The sequence below is a fragment of the Hyperolius riggenbachi genome, chromosome 6 (genome assembly GCF_040937935.1).
Source record: "Hyperolius riggenbachi isolate aHypRig1 chromosome 6, aHypRig1.pri, whole genome shotgun sequence".
Lineage (NCBI taxonomy): Eukaryota > Metazoa > Chordata > Amphibia > Anura > Hyperoliidae > Hyperolius > Hyperolius riggenbachi.
This window is the reverse complement of record NC_090651.1, coordinates 351,899,919-351,920,087: the sequence shown is the minus strand read 5'-3', so window position 1 is coordinate 351,920,087 and position 20,169 is coordinate 351,899,919. Positions and strand designations below refer to the sequence as shown.

At 47.0% G+C, this 20,169-nt stretch overlaps 1 protein-coding gene and 1 long non-coding RNA gene across 4 annotated transcripts in view; one reads left to right on the top strand and one right to left on the bottom strand.

The window, feature by feature from the left end:
* Positions 1-20,169, bottom strand: part of LOC137521860 (uncharacterized) — a 128,707-nt gene that overhangs the window by 76,196 nt on the left and 32,342 nt on the right. For both annotated transcript variants that reach the window (XR_011022221.1, XR_011022222.1), the window contains exon 2: positions 11,565-11,702. This is a non-coding gene — a long non-coding RNA (uncharacterized lncRNA). The remainder of the gene's footprint in view (positions 1-11,564; positions 11,703-20,169) is intronic.
* KIF17 (kinesin family member 17) overlaps positions 1-20,169 on the top strand; it is a 68,643-nt gene that overhangs the window by 33,500 nt on the left and 14,974 nt on the right. For both annotated transcript variants that reach the window (XM_068241680.1, XM_068241679.1), the window contains exons 5-11: positions 3,476-3,665; positions 6,852-7,307; positions 8,171-8,247; positions 11,571-11,718; positions 15,513-15,568; positions 17,493-17,632; positions 18,496-18,727. In XM_068241680.1, the coding sequence (XP_068097781.1) occupies positions 3,476-3,665; positions 6,852-7,307; positions 8,171-8,247; positions 11,571-11,718; positions 15,513-15,568; positions 17,493-17,632; positions 18,496-18,727 (1,299 nt within the window). The remainder of the gene's footprint in view (positions 1-3,475; positions 3,666-6,851; positions 7,308-8,170; positions 8,248-11,570; positions 11,719-15,512; positions 15,569-17,492; positions 17,633-18,495; positions 18,728-20,169) is intronic.

Here is a 20,169-nt window from a genome sequence, read left to right as displayed (position 1 = left end):
GATTTTTAGTCCGGAGGTTCACTTTAAGAGTGGTAGTCTTTAGGGGGTTGAATAATTGTGTGAATAAAGAAATCACACAAAAAAACATTTAATACTGTATTACAAAAACAATTGATGTCATTTTAGTTGCATTTGGTTCTTTAAAAAGTCCTTGTAAGATTTTATTCTGAACACAATTACAAATGTACACTAAATTCCCTAAAACCCTTTACAGCATTGGGGGTTGAATAACTTTGAACACAACTGTAATTAAAGGATAACATCTAAATCATCAGTGGCTGGATAGTATACTGGTTAAGGGCTCTGCCTCTGACACAGGAGACCAGGGTTTGATTCTCCACTCTGCCTGTTCAGTAAGCCACTACCTATTCAGTAGGAGACCTTGGGCAAGACTCCCTAACACTGCTACTGCCTATAGAGCGCGTCCTTGTGGCTGCAGCTCTGACGCTTTGAGTCCGCCAGGAGAAAAGCGCAATATAAATGTTCTGTGTCTATATTATTATTATCTTAAAACGCCCAGTGTTTTTGTACCATTCGTTTTTTATCCTTCATACAGAGACAACATTACATATTTCTCATTAGTCTAGGTTTCCATTGCTGCGATTCCGGGCCGATTCCCCGCCCATGAATTCGGATGGATTTTAGCAGCCTATAGAAGTGTATGTAAGGCATCCGAATTCATGGCCGAGAAAAAAATCTGGCCCTGCAGCATAATTCTGTGCGTGACTGTCCGCATCCCATAGCTTAGAGCGGCTAGAGGGATTCGGCTGCGAGTGGCGTGCAGCTGTGCCGGTGCACAAGTGGAAACGAGCCCTAATCCTCATAGTGGAAAATATTGCAGGAGTTTTTCTGTGCCTAAAGGTTTTGCTTTAAAAAATGTCTCCCCCCCCCCCCCCCATCCTTTTATAGCCGTTAGTGGGTATAATACATATTCCCCCCTACCAATAGTTTGCTTCCTGTATGCTGGATCATATAGAAAACGGACATAAATAACTGAATATTCTGTGTCATGCCAAGGTCATTGGTGAGATCTCAACAATCGCATTTGTGTTCAGCGTTTTCTTGTAACACGTCGGAAAGCGGAGTATAATAAATGTAAGGCGTGCTTATAGAGGCAATGATCTTCTTGAACGTAAAGCTATACAGCATGGAACACAACAATGGCTGGATGGGTTAAAATGTCGCCTCAGATTAGGTTTCCCCCAGTGGCAGAGGAGAGAGGCAGCACAGAAATGGTAGCCTTTGTTGCAGGCTTAGCGACCACAGTTGCCACAACAATGGCTGCCTCTCCCAGGCGCATTAGCACATGCATGAGCGTCAGGGCTGCCACATAAAATGGAGGCACTCAGGAATTCACTGCCGACAGGACATCAGGCTGCGTCTGCTAATGGCTTCCTAGTGACTGAGGAGCTAAAAGTCCCAGCAGTACAAACTGAAGGAGTATAAACTGCCTCCCACCGGACAAAGCGCCTCATCCTCTCACAGAAAACAATTCCTTTGTACACATGGTTTTCCCTTTGATGAAATGGATCAGCAGTCAATGATGCCATACAACAAAGGGAAGATTGTTCTTCTCACAGAAATCTGATATGATTTACCCTGCCACACAAAGTGGGAGAGCATTGCCATCTAGTGGTGGATTACAGAAACATTGGCATTGTTCGGTCAATCGGAAAAAGAGTGATTCAGCTTTGGGATCCGAGATAAACTTTCACTCATTGCATAATTGTGTTCCTTTCATATCGTTTATAGGGCATTCCTCAAGCCAAGTACTTTTTTGTTTTTGTTTTAATACTCTAATTCCCTATAAACTAAACAAGCCACGCCCACAGGTTTTCAGAGAGCCTTGGACAAGTAGCAAGGGCTTATGGGAGCTCAGTCTGGGCAGGAGGAGGAAGAGGTTACTAGCCATTGATATCAGAGGCAGAAGGAAGGAGTAGAGGGGACTGAATTTACACACAGGCAAGCTGATAGCATCTCCAGCCCTCAGCCTGTGACAATGTGACAAACAGAACATGGCTACCCTCATTGTATCACAGGCTAGCAATAAATAATCATAAACTTGTAAAGCTGTTTGCAGCTAGATTTGATCTAAACTTTAGATAAGATATATAGACAAGTTATTTGTTATAGTTACTTTTTCATCTCGAATCCGCTTTAAGGCTGGATTATCGCAAATACCTTCTGTTTACAGAAGGCAAATTATACTGAGCGTTTCTTTTTAGTAAGGGTCTTTTCGGTTTCTTTTAGCCCCCAAAGGTGGCCCGCTAACATTACAATTTGCCCAATGATCATTTATGAACAATTATTTGCATGAATGTTTGAAAATAAAGTGTTTGCAATAATTCAGCTTTAATTGAAAACAAAATATCTACTATAATGCACACTGCTTAAAGGACAACTGTAGTGAGATATATATGTGGAGGCTGCCATATTTATTTCCTTTTAAGCAATACCAGTTGCCTGACTGTCCTGCTGAATGCTGATCCTCTGCCTCTAATACATTTAGCCATAGCCCCTGAACAAGCATGCAGCAGATCAGGTGTTTCTGACATTATTGTCAGATCTGACAAGACTAGCTGCATGCTTGTTTCTGGTGTTATTCAGACACTACTGCAGCTAAATATATCAGCAGAGCTGCCAGGCAACTAGTATTGTTCACCAGGAAATAATTATGTCAGCCTCCATATTCTTCTCACTTCACAGTTGTCCTTTATTATGCAAATTGTATGCCCCAGAAAAGCCAGACACACAGTCAGAACCGCTGGTGCATAGTGAGCCTATAGCTTATCAATTGTACAGAGCCACATCAACCCAGCATGCAGATATCTGTTCGGGAATTTGTGCTCCTCAGTGCATGGCAGGGATTTATATGGCTCTATGGTTAAAAGCTTGGACTAAGTATTAGAGTCTGCATACATATGAATTGGCCGCCGGGAGACTTGGGCGCAGGATACTTCTGATATTCGGCTTATCCTGCTGCTGCACAAGTTCCCGACAGTGTTAATTACTATTCCCCCTCTAGGTCCACGTGGATAGTGGGGAATAATGTAATTCGTCTTCCAGCCATTGCTGGAGGCCAAATTACAGCAACTTCAGCTCCATCTTCTGACGGTGCCAAAGTTACTTACTGTGCGCCAGATATAGCCGTAGTTCCTATTATGGCCTATGGTGGCGCTGGCTGCGCCCAAATCTGCTGCGCTGTAATTACAGCGCTCAATTAGAGTGCCTAGATAGGACATGGTGGCCCAGAACCACCACTGTGACCAATATGATGCAAGACATCCAATCATACAGAGATCATTAACCAATGTGGCCAGTCAGAGATGGATTACGATGGCATGGACACCGCTGACTGTCCTTTTGGTAATGGTAGTGTGTGTGTGTGTGTGTGTGTGTGTGTGTGTGTGGGGGGGGGGGGGGGGGGCAGAGAAGGTGTGTGGAACTCATAGAGGGTTTTGCTTTGTGTTCTCAGCTGAAGGAGCACCCAGACAGAGGGGTGTATGTGAAAGCCCTGACCCTCCACACGGTGCACAGCGTGGCAGAGTGCGAGAAGATCATGGAGACAGGATGGAAGAATCGCTCCGTCGGATACACCTTAATGAATAAAGACTCCTCCCGATCACACTCCATATTCACCATCAATATAGAGATCTTTACAACAGGTATGAGATAGGGGATATTCTTTTAAGGGAACCTAAACTGAGAAGGATATGGATTTTTCCTTTTAAAATAATACCAGTTGCCTGACTCTCCTGCTGATCTTTTGCGTTTAATACTTTTAGCCACAGCCCCTGAACAAGCATGCAGATCAGGTGCTCTGACTGAAGTCTGACTGGATTAGCTGCATGCTTGTCTCAGGTGTGTGATTCAGCCACTACTGCAGCCAAAGAGATCAGCAGGACTGCCAAGCAACTGGTATTGTTTAAAAGGAAACATCCATATCCCTCTCAGTTAAGGTTCCCTTTAAGGTGGCCATACACCTGACGATTTTTCAATCGATTTTGAGGCAAAATTGGTCGAAAGCATAATTCGGACATGCTATAAAATCTATGTCACGCGTGCGCAGTTGGGTGCCCGGTGGTAACGGTGCAATATGGCAACGTCAGCGATGGACCCCCAGCCACTGTCCTCCATGTTAAATGCAGGGCTATGGAGTCGGAGCAATTTTTGGGTACTTGCAGCTGGAGTCGGTGGTTTCAGAAACAGAGGAGTCGGAGTTGGACTTGGATAATTTTTGTACCCACTCCATAGCCTTGCAAGGGCTGCGGAGTCTGACTGGGTCTCAGAGTCAGAGCAACTTTGGGTACCTGGAGTCGGAGTCGGTGGTTTCATAAACTGAAGAGTCAGAGTTGGAGTCGTATGATATTCTGTAGCGACTCCACAGCTCTGGTTAAATGATCCCCACTCCGATGCCTGTGCTCTATAAATGTTTTCCTGTCTGCTGGCATGACTCCCAGCCTCCTTCACCTCACCCTGGTGAGTGCCGTTACCACAAGTGCCTGTATTATGTGGCATCAGGCGCGCGTGTGTGTGTGTGACATCACACATGCCCTACGTGGTACAGGGACTGTGGAGGAGAGTGGGAGTCATGCCAGCAAACAGGTGAGAATTTACAGAGGGACATTGGGGGGGGGGGGTGCGGCTAGGCAAGCAGCGGAGGCGGTGTCGCTAGGTTGATTCGGTCTGCGTGTATGGGCAGTCACAGGGCCGGCCCGCTCATGAGGCGGGGTGAAACATTTGCCTCAGGTGACAGATCTGGGGGGGCGGCACCTGCGTGTTCTTGGATGCTGGGGGCCGCCCGCCCAGCTGGAGGGGTAGCTGGCAGAAAGGGGGTATTGGCCAAGCGGTGGGGAGGGGGGTCGGACCCCCCTCCCTCGCCTGGGTCCCCCGATCTGCGCTGCCCCTCCAGCGTTAAACCAGCGTGCATATCATTAAGAGGCAACGGGCGGGGGAATCACTCACCTCTTCCGCGTTCCATCGCATGCTCCACTGACGTCACTTTCGGCTACGCCGCCCACTGTATTGTAAGTGGACGGCCTTGCAGGAAGTGACGTCAGTGGAACGCACGATGGAACGCGGAAGAGGTGAGTGATTCCCCCGCCCGTTGCCTCTTAATGATATGCATGCTGGTTTAACGCTGGAGGAGCAGCGCAGATCGGGGGACCCAGGCGAGGGAGGGGGGTCCGACCCCCCTCCCCACCGCTTGGCCAATACCCCCTTTCTGCCAGCAACCCCTCCAGCTCGGCGCCCCCCACCTACGGCTGGGGGGGCGGCGATTTTTTCTAATTTTGCCTCAGGCGGCAAAAAGTCTAGGGCCGGCCCTGCCCGTACATCACACCTAAAGCTAAGTCCATACAGACCAACTTGCAGCCTGATTATCATCTGACTTTAGTATGTTGGATGATAATTAGGCCTATGCTAACAACTTGACGAGAAACTGATAACAGGTGTTTTGATCAATAGAACTGTCGGATCTAAGTCGGTCTGATATCATGCAGTTGGTATGTGTGTACAAGTTGTTTGAAAGACTTGTACTTGCTTTGAATGTGTAGTCCGTCATTCCTCTTGCGTGCGCAGTATGTTAATTGATCTGGTTGTTTAGCCGTCTAGGCCTGTGGATATACAGGTCATGTGGTCCGTCAGGTTGTGTGGTTTGTCATGTTGGTCGTGTGGTTGCGTGCATGTTGGGACGTGTGTACGCGCCTTAATGTATCAGTTCCGTTCAGTTCCAAATAAAAGGAATGTTTTTATGTGCAGTGTGAAAGAATCTTAAATGAGGACTTTGGTTGTCCGAAGTGATCATTCATAATGATTTTAGGAGCTTTTCCTGAGTGTGTACAGGTTCCTCTTACATCTGCAAATCGGTTGTTGGTGATTGGATGTGCTGCAAAGCCATGCTACTGATCTTCCCCACTGGAGCTCGCTGCTTCCTTCTCCATATTACAGAACAAGCTACTAGTTAGTCATTTCAGACATTGCTCGGGTCTAAAGTACATGTGGATCCCATCACAGATGTTGAATCACGCGACCATTTCATGCCTTGCAAGGTAGTGGACCAGGGAATTACAGAACCGAGAAAACAAAAACACAGGAGCCAATAGTGCAATATGCCAAGACACCAAAGTAATTAAAGGATAGGAGAATTACTCACAACATAACAGCCAATATGACTGATTGGAAGTTCAAGTATTAATCGTACAAAAATAAACAGGATCAGACAATGCATTTTGGGGACATTCCCGGCTTTATCAGGTAAATAATGCCTAAATGTGCCATGTGGCCAAGGAAATCTGTCTTTGAGGCACTCAAAACATATGTTCTTGGTCACATGGCACATTTTAGTATTATTGAACTGATGAAGCAGAGCGCCCACAAAACACGTAGTCTCATCCGGTTTATTTTTGTGCAATAACAGTGTTCTCCCCAGACATTTTTTCCAGCCGGGTGGCATGAAATAGTAGCCGGGTGGCATGAAAAAGTAGCCGGGTGGGTCGAGATGAAAATGCAGGGCAACTCTGCTTACAGCATAGGAGGAGGTGAAGAGGTGAGCCGATGACAGCCGGGTGGTCACCAAATCTAGCCGGGTGGAGCACCCGGCTAAAAGAGCCTGGGGAGAACACTGAATAAATATTTGAATTTCCATTTAATCATATTAGCTGCTGTGTTCTACAGGAAAGGTTATTCAACCACTACCTCTTCTTTTTAAACTGTTCTCAATCATTTTAAAATGTTTGGGTGCTATCACTTCATTTGACTATCAGAAGATCTTACTGTAAATAGACATGCGCATCAGTACGGCAGGCAGGTCAGGTTATCGGCATTCTAGCTAATCCCCTTTTTCTCCTCAGACGAGAACGGTGAGGATCACCTACGGGCTGGGAAGCTGAACCTGGTGGATCTCGCAGGAAGCGAGAGACAGTCCAAAACTGGAGCCACCGGAGAACGTCTAAAGGAAGCCACCAAGATCAACCTGTCCCTCTCCGCTCTGGGCAATGTCATCTCTGCCCTGGTGGATGGGAAGTCCAAACATATTCCCTACAGAGACTCCAAGCTGACCCGTCTGCTGCAAGACTCGCTCGGAGGGAACACCAAGACCCTGATGGTGGCATGTTTGTCTCCTGCCGACAATAACTACGACGAAAGCCTCAGCACATTGCGTTATGCCAACCGAGCCAAGAACATCAAGAACAAACCGCGCATCAATGAAGACCCCAAAGATGCCCTTCTGAGAGAGTACCAGGAAGAGATCAAGAAGCTGAAGGCCATGCTTACCACTCAACAGTCCGATATCAAAGACATCACAGGTAAATTACCAGGAAGAGATGCCAGTTGGCTTTATTTAGTTTTATTTTTTTTTTAACAAATATTTTATTTGTGTTGTTTCTTTTCATATTTCCAAAAAAAGGGTAGCTAGGCACTTATATTATCTAGAGGTGAATTCACAACAAAGATCCAGATAATACAATGCTGGAGTAAAATTACAAAAAGTATAAGAATTTGTAACACCCCCCCCCCCCCCACATTCTTCCTTCAAGAATAACCTTCCCACCCTCCATCTACCACACCAGTCCAGTGAGTAAATTGCTTCATTCCCAGCGTCTATCCAGTGGTAACGGTAGACTCGAGTTGGCTCTTGCATGGTTAGCCAGCTTCTAATCTGTACAGTGTACTTAGTTGTTCATATGCATACCACTCTAAGTATATGAAGGGCTCCACTCCGTAGACTTCCCCATTTGTTGCTTGGGGACAACCAGGTTATAGGGTCTACATCTACGAAAGAGGCATTTAGTTCCTTTCTCCACAGTGTACATAGTATCTAGTTTGTCAAGGTGCACGATAAAGGAAAGTTCATCATGAATGTCGTCAATGCATGGTGGTGTAGGGTAGATACATCTATTGAATATTTTCTTCTGGGCTGCCATCACTGTGAGGTGACCAATGTTTGCTATTTTTGCTCCACTACCACTCACGGTTGGCTCTTGGACTTTTTTAGTGATCTTCTTTTTACATAGTTTGTCTGCTAGGCAAGATACATCATCCCAGGATCTTCTGAGGGCTGGATACGACCACACAGAGTTACCTTTATTTGTATTTTGCTAAGAGTAGTTGAGAACCACCATATTGAGAGGTTTTCCACTGATGATATGTTCCATTTCTCTGCCGCCAGCATTTGAGAAGCTACCACAGCCAGAAATGAATGGACATGAGCTGGATATGGAGACAGAGAAACAGCTCATCCGTCAGGTAAGACAAGACGCTAAAACTCAGAGTAGACCTCTCCATGGGAACGTAATATTTGTGGCCATGCAAGCTGCTGTAGGGCAGTGTAATCCTCTTATTTTTATTCATACAGAACTGACAAATTTTGCTCCAGGGCTTTACAGAATACATTGGAAAATTCATGTCACTTACATGATTGGTGGAGCGGTTCCGATATATATTCAGAAATTCTTTGTAAGAGCAGCACAGTGGCATAGTGGCTAGCACTCTCGCCTTGCAGAGTTGGATGCCTGGTTTGTATCCCAGCCGGGGCACTAACTGCCTGGAGTTTGTACATCTTCCCTGTGTCTGCGCGGGTTTCCTCTCATATCCCAAAATCATACCGATAAGTTATTTGGCTTCCCCTTAAATTTAGCCCTAGACTATGATGGACATAGGACTATGATAGGAATTAGATTAGGAGCCACTCTGAGGGACAGTTAAGTGACAAGACTATATTTAATTTGTACAGCGCTGCGGAAATTGATGGCGCTACATTAATACTAATTATAAAGTAGGTCTCTACTACTACAGAATACCCAGATATCTCATGGTGACCCAGAAACATGATGATACTATAAGAGGCTAAAAGAGCCTGCAGACGATCGGTGCCCCTCGCAGCCCCACTCCGATGGCCCAGGACCCGCCGGCGAACACTTCCGGTTTGGCCGTCACCGGACGACAGGCATAGGAACGCGAGTGATTGTTCGCGTTCCCAGCCTGTATATAGCAATAGCAGCGTAGGGGGCGATATACAGGCTGAGAACGCGAACAATCACTCGCGTTCCCATGCCTGTCGGCCGGTGACGGCCAAACTGGAAGTGTTCGCCGGCGGGTCCTGGGCCATCGGAGCGGGGCTGCGAGGCCACTGATCATCTGCAGGGGGCTGAGGGAAGCCCCAGGTGAGTTCATCTCATTTTTTTTGGGGTGACTTTAGGTTCTCTTTAAAGAGACACTGAAGTGGAAAAAAAATATGATATAATGATTTGTATGTGTAGTACAGCTAAAAAATAAAACATTAAAGAGGCCCTGTAACAAAAAAAAAATTCCCCGGGGGGCCTGCGCAGTAGAGCGGCCCGACAGCGATCGACTATTTCCACCTATCTCTGAGGCGGAGAGCCGATACTGCGCTGGAGACGGGGAAGTAAACATTTACATCGCCGCCGTTCCAGGAGGATTTTCACTGCCGCCATGGGATCGAGGAGGACGGAGGAAGCCTCAATAGGATCCGGAGGCTTCCCCCACCCGAGGTGAGTACCCCCCAGGGGAGGTGGTTTTCGTTACAGGTTTTCTTTAAGAGCAGATATATGAATCTAATATTGTTTCCAGTACAGGAAGAGTTAAGAAACTCCAGTTGTTATCTATGCAAAAGAGCCACTGAGCTCCACGACTTCCAAAGTCGCAGAGAGCTCTGTCTTCTGAAGCTTGTTATCTCAAGTGTCTGGCACTGTATTGTTTTTTTCTCCTGCAGAGGACAGGTCAAAAGTTCACTGGCCTGCTCCATAAACTCATTTAGAATGCTGAGTAGTGTGTAAACTGCAAATATTAGCGAATGATGCAATGTTATTAAAAAAAAAAAAACACTATTAACTGAAAATAAAAATATGAGAATATTTTCTTTGCTACTAATGTTCTAGTAATTATACTCACTTATAATTACTAGATACTCAATTAGACTCACTATACACCAGCGATTCTAGAGGTGTTCTTGGCTTTCAGGGGCATAAAGAGAATATTTGGGAGTGATGCTTCATGGGAAACCACAGTTACTCACTTAAAGCAATAGTGAAACGGAGCAAGGAAAATGTAGAGGAAAGGCTCTGTATCCCATGGAGCCTTTCTGGTCTTCTCTCCATCCCATAGTTTCAGCACCAGGCCCTGGTTGAGTTCTTCGACTAGCTTGGTTGAATACGTCTTTGGCTCTGCTTAGGCAGTTTTTGGAATTACTTGTGTCCTCGAGTACTTACAAAGACGAGTGGATCCGTACTGTGCATGCACGGGTCCGGGCAGTCCGGACGCACTCGTCTTCTGTAGTACTCAGGCACACAAGTACTTCCACAGACTGCTAAGGAGTCCTGAACTTCACTGAGGGACAGCGGTGGAACGAGTAGATGGAGAGAGGAGCAGGAAGGCTCTATACTGGTGTCCAGAGTCTTCCCTCTCCATAGGTGAGTACCTCACTCATTTTATATTATTTTTGCGCCGCTTGAGTACAGTATTCCTTTAACCTCCTTAGCGGTAATCCCGAATCAGGCTTGGGACGGAAAGTTGCAGAACAGGGCGGTAATCCATTGCCTGAGTGAGTTTCATGCAGGAGCTGCTGCAGACCTCTCTGTAGTATGTTTTTAGGGTATAAAAGCTTGTGAAAAAAAGTTATGGCTTTTAGACCTTACATCTGGAAATAATCTACCTTTTTTTTTAAAGGATACCCGAAGTGACGTGACATGATGAGATAGACACGTTTATGTACAGTGCCTAGCACACAAATAACTATGCTGTGTTCCTTTTTTCTCTCTCTGTCTGAAAGAGTTAAATATCAGGTATGTAAGTGGCTGACTCAGTCCTGACTACAGTGTGACCCTCACTGATAAGAAATTCCAACTATAAAACACTTCCCTAGCAGAAAATGGCTTCTGAGAGCAGGAAAGAGATAAAAAGGGGAATTTATCATCAGTGAGGGTCACCTGTAGTCAGGACTGAGTCAGCCATTTACATACCTGATATTTAACTCTTTCAGGCAGAGAAAGAAAAAAAGGAACACAGCATAGTTATTTGTGTGCCAGGCACTGTACATACCCATGTCTATCTCATCATGTCACATGTCACTTCGGGTATCCTTTAAGAAGGCCAAATGATATCGATCTCTAGTAGGCGATGGTCAATGAGCTGCAAATTATTCCAAGTAGATGCAGATTTCATACTATTTTCAATGCAAAATTATGCAGCTTGAAAAAAGGGACCAATGGAATGAAGCCACTAAGGGGCGTAACACAGGGGAGCAGCCTTCTACTTCCCTCCCTCCGATAAAGGTGTCCATCCTCCAGATCAGGTGTTTTTGTGGCTACACTTCTTACGGGTGTGAAGATCACCACACCAGGAGGGTCACCGGGGGAGGCAAGGGAAAGGGTGCGAACATTGGGGGCCACATCAAAGCTTTACTGGGGGGGGGGGGCATGATTTATAGTTCCGCCCCTCAAGCTGCATAGGTTTGCATACAACCTGCATCAGCTTGGAGTCATTTGCATCTCGTTGAACATCCTTAGTCGAGTATGTGGACATATTTAAGCCATAAAATCCGTTACCTGCAGGAGTACGAGGAGAGATTTGCCCGGCTGAAGGCAGAATACGAGGCAGAGCAGAAATCTCGCGCACGGCTGGAGGAAGACATACATAACCTGCGCAACTCCTACGATCAGCACTTGGCCAACATGGAGGAGGACCTGAGAAAGAAAGCAGGTGACAGGGAGATTACTGCTGTGCAGCTGCTAACAGTCACATCACACATGTCAAAACTCTCTGAAGTTCCCGGAATTTAATGCCAGCGATTTGTGCAGTTATTTCAATTTGCGATTTCAATTTTGTTTTGCTCTGGGTGGGATTGATCAATGAGATGCAGGTGATTTCTCCTTGCATTCAAATTTCAAGTAAATGATATGCAGCTTGAAATTGGACCAAGTAACAAGTTCCTGTCGTTACATTTAACTGTACATGAATTATTAATGTATGGGGAAATTATTAGCATATCATGGATCATTCCTAGTCCTGTGCAGTAAAATCGCTGCTAAATCGCTTTGTTCAAGGGACTGAAAAGCGATTTTTCAGCAATCCTATACTTTGTAATTATGGCGGACCTGAACTCGAAACTTCCTCTCTGCTCTAAAAGATACAGCATAACCTTCAGGCTCTTTACACAGTGGGACGTTGCGTTGCAGGGGACGTTAAGGTCGCATAACGTTCCCCTAACGCAACGCATGGTGGTGCTAAAGGTGGGTGCTACATAAAGCCGCATTATGCGGCTCTTGGTGCGCCGTTTTCGTTCAATAGAACCGGCAATGATTCATATGAATCATTGCTGGCAGGCAGAGAACCGAGAATGATTCATATGAATCATTGCTAGCAGGCAGAGAACCGAGGATGATTCATATGAATCATTGCTAGCAGGCAGAGAACCGAGAATGATTCATATGAATCATTGCTAGCAGGCAGAGAACCGAGGATGATTCATATGAATCATTGCTAGCAGGCAGAGAACCGAGAATGATTCATATGAATCATTGCTAGCAGGCAGAGAACCGAGGATGATTCATATGAATCATTGCTAGCAGGCAGAGAACCGAGGATGATTCATATGAATCATTGCTAGCAGACAGAGAACCGAGAATGATTCATATGAATCATTGCTAGCAGGCAGAGAACCAAGAATGATTCATATGAATCATTGCTAGCAGGCAGAGAACCAGCATTGCAGTGCAGTGAATATTAATTAGCCATGTGGCTAGGCAAAATAGGGGACTCTCCCCTCCTCCTCTCCTGCACACAAAAAAACAACATTACTGAGCATGTGCAAACAGTCTAACGCGGCTAAAACCGCGTATAACGCACAGCATGCTGCACTTTCATAGAACGTGCAACGTGGGCACTGTGAACAGCACATTGATTTTTCATTACTGTGCGGTGGGCTGCATTACAGGCTGCTCTAACGTGCGCCTGTAATGTCCCAATGGGAAAGCAGCCTAAAAGAAGAACATTTCTTTGTTAGAGATGATATAAAGTCTGCATTCAATCCGCAGTGTCTACTTCCTGCTTTCACAGAAGCAGACATAGGATTCACTTCCTGTGTTTACAAATAAGCTTCTCTGCTGAGGCAGCCAGCTGATACATCTGAGAGATCAAATTACTGTTGTGATTAGTCACAGATGAGGGGGAATAAGACAGGCTAAACTCTCTAAATACATACAGGGATCATTTCTCTGTTTTCCTTCTCTCCTGTGCAAGAGTTCAGGTCCTAATGAAGGGCAATCGCACCAAAAATGCTGCAATACCTGCAATTGCAGATTTGGGGAAATTGCAATTGCTCTTGTGAAATCACCTCAATTAACTTTCATTAGCATAGCGCTTTTGGAATCACAGACAATTCCAAAGTGTGTCTGAAACAGACTGGGTCCCAGTCTGTCTGTTTGACACAGTTGATGATACAATACATTCATACAGATTTCGTAGAGAATAGCTGTAAAGAAACAACTTGTGTCCCAGGAGAAATAATGGATTCTTTTACAGTTTAAGCTCTCTTTCACAGTAGGATGTTGCATTTTGTTGAGACGTTAAAGTCGCAACGCAAATTACAACGGCCCCAAAAAGTTGCAGCGCAATTTAATGCCCCGTTATCGTGGCATACAGTAGAGCATACAGGCAATGAAATGAAAAGTCATTACTGAGCATGTGCAAACAGTCTAACACAGCTAATAACGTGTATAACGCACAGCATGCAGCACTTTCTAATAACGCTACACGTTACACACAAACACAACGTGTGCACTGTGAATGTTGCACAGACTTTGTATTGCTGTGCGTTAGTCTGCGTTGGAACATTTTCTAACGTGCGACTTTAACGTCTAAATGTTTACATCTAAAAGCAGCATTAAAACATTTTGGTGTTTTCGGTCTGCCACAGATTCTGCAGTACATGGTGGTGTAGCTATTTCTGAGAAGCAACCTCTGAGTCCAGAACTCCTGGCTCCATAGAGCCCCTTGCTTTGGGTGCATATTGTTTCGACGCCGCTCAGTTTGCACGGTGAGAGACGAATGACGGCTCTCCCTGCTGCCTCTAAACTCCGAGGCGGTGTTAAGAACTATTCCCCCTCCGAGTTGTCGCAACTCAGAGGGAGATGTAATTCGGGGTCTGGCAGCCTTACCGCTACGCGGGGCGTTCAGCATAGCATTGCTGCTATGGGGCTCCCAGTTTCGCGCTCGGCTTTGAGAGCCGCGTGCCGAAATAAGCTTCACAGCCAAAGATTTTGGGCTGGTTCAGACGGACGTCTGCGGAGCGTTTACCACCAGCGTTCGGGACTTGGTGTTAAACGCTCCCATTCAAGTGAATGGGAGCGTTTGTACCAGGCTTTTACCGGCGTTCAGGTCCCGATTTTCCCTGGCATTCAAGGCGACCCTGGACACTACATGTAGCACCCTGGGGCAGTTAACCCCCACGGGTAATGTTTCCCCTAGGGGAAGAAAAATGCTGACCGCATCCGAAAACTACGTGAAGGCTGCTGAAAGCCCGAACGCGTAGCCGCCGCAACGCCACCAAACGCAACAACACAGAAAGCCGGGCAGACGCCAGTGTGAACCAGTCCTTTATAACAATCTTTATTGCAATGCAAAAGTACAACCATGTTAAAAGCAACAAGTACATGCATATGGTATTTTGCAAATTAGAGAAATGATCAGCGACGGAAAGAAATAAACTAGGTAGCCAAAGCGACAGTCAATATTGTGATATACAGTAATTGTAGGTTGGTCAAAGTAGGTTGGCTAGATATTAAAGGGGAACTGAAGAGAGGTTTATGGAGGCTGTCATGTTTATTTCCTTTTAGACAATACCAGTTGCCTGGCAGCCCTGCTGATCCTCTGCCTCTAATACTATTAGCCATAGCCCCTGAACAAGCATGCAGCAGATCAGGTGTTTCAGCGGTTCAGACTTATAAGTCTGATCTGACAAGACTAGCTGCATGCTTGTTTCTGGTTTTAATCAGATACTACTGCAGAGAAATAGACCAGCAGGGCTGCCAGGCAACTGGTATTGATTAAAAGGAAATAAACATGACAGCCTCCATATACCTCTCTCTTCAGTTCCCCTTTAAGACATTCCCAAGAGATGTTTCATTGCTACCTATCTGAGATTGCATTGTGTGTGGTTCTCCTGTCGTTTGTGTTTAAATCCTATGGCTGGCCTAAGATAACGTGATCGCCAGCATGAGTGCTTGCAGCTCGACAGCAGTGCATGTCATTGTTGTAATTGTCATAGACAGGGACAGATCTTCTTTCAGCACAGGAATCTGTGTGTGTATGGCGTCTAGCAGAAATGCATTCACACGCAGACGACTGCTAGTGGTGGCCAAGTCTGAATACATCAGTAATAAAGAACTCAAAAAGCTGAATAATGTAATAAACTGATTTATATAGCTATAGAAAAGAATGACTACAGTAATTAGACTACCAGTAGCAATGAAATAATTATGATTCGCTGGTTACAGATGGCGGTTTGACTGCGGAGGCAGCAGGGCCGGAAGCAGAAGGTGTGGGGGTCCAGGTAAGAGAATGCAGCCTTATATACATAGAGTTATATTGTACACACATTGTCTCTATATTCCATTCCAGTACAAGTATATATATATATATATATATATATAGCTTTGTTCCTCTGGTGTCAGCTCCGGCTGTGGAAGGGCTTTTATTGACAATAAAATGCTGATCACTGCTGCTACATTAACCGCTTCCGGACCGCAATTATTGAAATCTACGCCCTGTTTGGGACCTGTTTTCCCTGCCAGGGCGTAGATTTCAATTGCCGTGTCACACGGACCCACTGCTACCACCAATCTCATTTACTCACAGTGATCACATGGTCAGGAGCCAATGAAATCGGCTCATGGAGCCCTGTTGTCATAGTGAGAGCAGAGGGAGTAGTCTTCAGCGATGGGAGAGCAGCGCGAATGGTGAGAGGTACAGCTCCATGCGGTGTGAGGTCAGTGAGCCCTGTTTTTTGTACCAGTACTCTGTGGTCCTTAACCATTTTTGGACCGGCCGCATAACCCCCCTTAAGGACCAGGCATTTTTGCACGGGAGGAAGGAGGGCACGCGTTTGGGGGGTCAGGCAGCCGGATCCCAAGTTCTGCTGGGCTGCGTGTCCCCATGGTGGCCAGGTGGCCCCCCTGTGCGCAGCAGCCTTCACTCACCTTCCAGGCTCCAACAATGGGCGGCAGTGGACCCCTCTGCTCCGGCCGGCATCTCTGCTCCTACTGCCGCTCCGTTCCGGGTCGCGGCTTGATGATGTCATCAAGCCGGGACCCGGCGCTGACGTCAGAAGGAGCAGAGATGTCGGCAAGAGCAGTGGGGAGCACCTATTGTCGCGGGAACGGCAGGGAGGTGAGTGGATCCTCTTATTTCCCCCCTACCGCCACAGCTGTTACTTGTGATCACTACGATCCGCCGGCAATCGTAGTGATCACGTGAACAGCAGCCATACGCGATGGCTGATGATCACTGAGGGGAGATGCCAGCTGTCATATGACAGCTTAATCTCCCCTCTCCGGTGCGCACGATCGTGTCGTGGAGCGGTAACGGCGGGCGGCATAGATCCTACGCCGCATCAGGCTGGAACAGCCACAAGTGGCCTGGAAAAGGTTAAGGGGCCAGAGACTTCTGGTACTCAAGTGGTTAAAGAGGCGCCGTAGTGAAATATAGTAGAATGCAGTAAATTCAGGAAACCCACTTTTATGGTAATTATTCTGGTTCAGCATCAGAAACACAAAGGGCATGTGTATGTCAGGAAGATTAGAGGAGACCCAAAGCAGCACTGCAGCAGTTAATATGCTACTCTGCAGAAAGGTGGGGAGCTTGTTGCCAGGCCTCCCAGGGTCGCTATAGTTACACCACTTCATTTGTTCAATCATTGTTAAATCTTAAGCAATTTGGCCCGTGACTTTCACAGTGTTCTATATTTTGGCCCCTTACTTGATTGAGTTTTACACCCCTGGTCTACAGATATCTTTTCTTCCGATTCTCTCTGATCATTTAATTGGATCATTGGGTCACAACGGAAGTGAAAATCAGCTCACGTAAACTTGACCTAACTTATATAAGGCCTTTTTCAGGCGGGAAGCTGGACTGCACACTTGTCGGACAGTTCAGCGTCCCGTCTGCCACCCACGAATGGCAGCGGAAAAGTTGCGTCTGAACATGGCTGCTGCCGTACTCAGATGTGACTCCATGGAGAAGCTATCTGTCCAGTGCTGATACAGAGCGCTAGCAAGTGCCCAGCCAGTGCAGGAGAGCCACGGACAGGAAGTGAATTTAGCCCTTCATCTGTTCATATGGAAGAGGCCTAAAACACGATCTCTCAAATCACGATTACAGTATTTTTATTTAGATACAAGTCAGCACACTGTTTTCACACATGAATCCGGAGAGCCCATCTTTTCATTAACGCTGTTTATTTTGTTGGCAACCCCCAGGCTGAAGCAGCTCCAGCACAGGTGGCCGTACATCTGCGCTCTGTGAAAAGGGAGAACCTCAACTCAGACTCTGCCTCAAACATGCTGCTACCACCAGAGGACGCCACTCGCTCTGTCAGTCCGCAGGAAGTACTTGCCAGGTCAGCATGGACACCCGTTTCAAGTGCAGGAACCTCACAGGACAGAAATATAGGACTATGAATATAGACAGAAAAGGGGAAACCTCTATTAAAGTGTACCTGAGGCGAAGGGACTAAAAGCATTGATACTTACCTTGGCCTTCCTCCATCCCCCCCTCCAGGCCAAGGGCTCCCTCGCAGTCTCCCCGTGCTGCTTGGATTGTCCATTAGCCATCCCGGTAACAAGGCTCAGTCGCGCAAAACGCACTTGGCCATGGGAGTGTGACTGGAGCCGTGCAATGTGTGACTGAGCCAAGTTACCGGGGCAGCTAATGGACAATCCAAGCAGCACGGAGAGACCGCGAGGGAGCCTTTGGCCTGAAGGGGGATGGAGGAAGCCCAAGGTAAGTATCAATGCTTTTAATCCCTTCATCTTCGTGGCGTGCTGACACACGGGAAGCAAAACCAGTACCTAGTAATCCAAGAAGGGAGAAATCCCGACCCTCAACAAAGATGAGTCGCACAGCCAATCAATCGCAATTCTGTATCAAATGTAATGATATAATTCATGCTCACCCCAACCTGAATAATCGCAAATACCTTCTGTGTTAAGGAAGGCAAATTTCAGTTTGCATTCCGGTTAGATAGTCACCTGTGTAGAGGGAAGCTCTGGTTGTCATGGAGCCTTCTCACCCCTCGCTCCACCCTATTGTTCCAGCACCACCAATGGTTAAAGATTTGGACCCGCCAGGTTGCATAGCTCTTTGGTACTCCTCAGGTATCCTTCAGAACTAATGTGTCTCTGAGAAGTTCCATTCATACTGCGCATGCGCGAGTCCGCTTCATGTACACCTGCTAATGACAGGGCCTCTTCTTCCTCACAGGTTACAGATGCTGGAAAAGCAGGTTGTGGGGGGAGAACAGTCCAAAAATAAAGACCTGAAAGAGAAGCACAAGCGCAGGAAGCGATATGCGGACGAACGTAAGAACGAGCTGGTTGCGGCACTGCAGAACATAGACGAGGACAGCGGGGACATGATACTGCTGAATGTATACGAGTCCATCCAGGATGAGCTGCAGGTCAAGAGCAAGCATATAGAGAAGCTCCAGAAAAAGGTGATCTATATTTTACGAACCCCACACCTCCTATGTATAGAGTGACCCCCTCTATCCTGTACCACCAGGGGGTGCTATACCCCACACCTCCTGTGTATAGAGTGACCCCCTCTATCCTGTACCTCCAGGGGGTGCTATACCCCACTCCTCCTGTGTATAGAGTGACCCCCTCTATCCTGTACCACCGGGGGGTGCTATACCCCACTCCTCCTGTGTATAGAGTGACCCCCTCTATCCTGTACCTCCAGGGGTGCTATACCCCACACCTCCTGTGTATAGAGTGACCCCCTCTATCCTGTACCTCCGGTGGTGCTATACCCCACACCTCCTGTGTATAGAGTGACCCCCTCTATCCTGTACCACCAGGGGGTGCTATACCCCACACCTCCTGTGTATAGAGTGACCCCCTCTATTCTGTACCTCCGGGGGGTGCTATACCCCACACCTCCTGTGTATAGAGTGACCCCCTCTATTCTGTACCTCCGGGGGGTGCTATATCCCACACCTCCTGTGTATAGAGTGACTCCCTCTATCCTGTACCACCGGGGGGGCTATACCCCACACCTCCTGTGTATAGATTGACCCCCTCTATCCTGTACCACCGGGGGGGCTATACCCCACACCTCCTGTGTATAGAGTGACCCCCTCTGTTCTGTACCTCCGGGGGGTGCTATACCCCACACCTCCTGTGTATAGAGTGACCCCCTCTATCCTGTACCACCGGGGATGCTATACCCCACACCTCCTGTGTATAGAGTGACCCCCTCCATCCTCTACTTCCGGGTGGTACATGTTCATATGATCAGAATCAGACACACTAGGAGGAGGTCCCTGCGCTTGTGAGCTTACAATGTAGAGGGTGGAGACATTACGGAAAGAGACACAGGGGTTAGTGGATGAGGCAGTGAGCCCCCAATGCTACCTATAGCAAATTTTTGGCTTTTCTGAACAGGTGTATAATGAGGGTACGTTTGAGGCTAATATCACATATGGTGCTGTGTGATTTCCGCATGGCAAGAGTCCGGGGCAGGATCGTCGCACCGCACCATTTCCACTTGCACATAACCCTGCAGCAGAGTGCGTCAACAGGGTAATATGCATAGCTCCGCCCCCAAATAGTGACGTGCTCCATGCTGGATAGGAAGTACGTCACTGTTTCTTGCCCTATCGGCACACGCATGCCACAACACCACTGCAACAATAGACTCCATTGCAAATGCTTGCAGCTTGTACCGATCGGCACTGCACTGCAGAGTCTGCTTCGCCTCTGCATCATAGAAACCACTTCCACCGTATCGCAGGAAGTGTGGCTAGTCTCATAGAGACTAATGGCCACGGTGGATGAGGCGGGCAGCAGAGGTCAGTAGGAATCGGCACAGAGGCTGCATATGAGGAGGGGGAGGAGAGGTGGATGATGCGGACAGCAGAGGTCAGAAGGGATC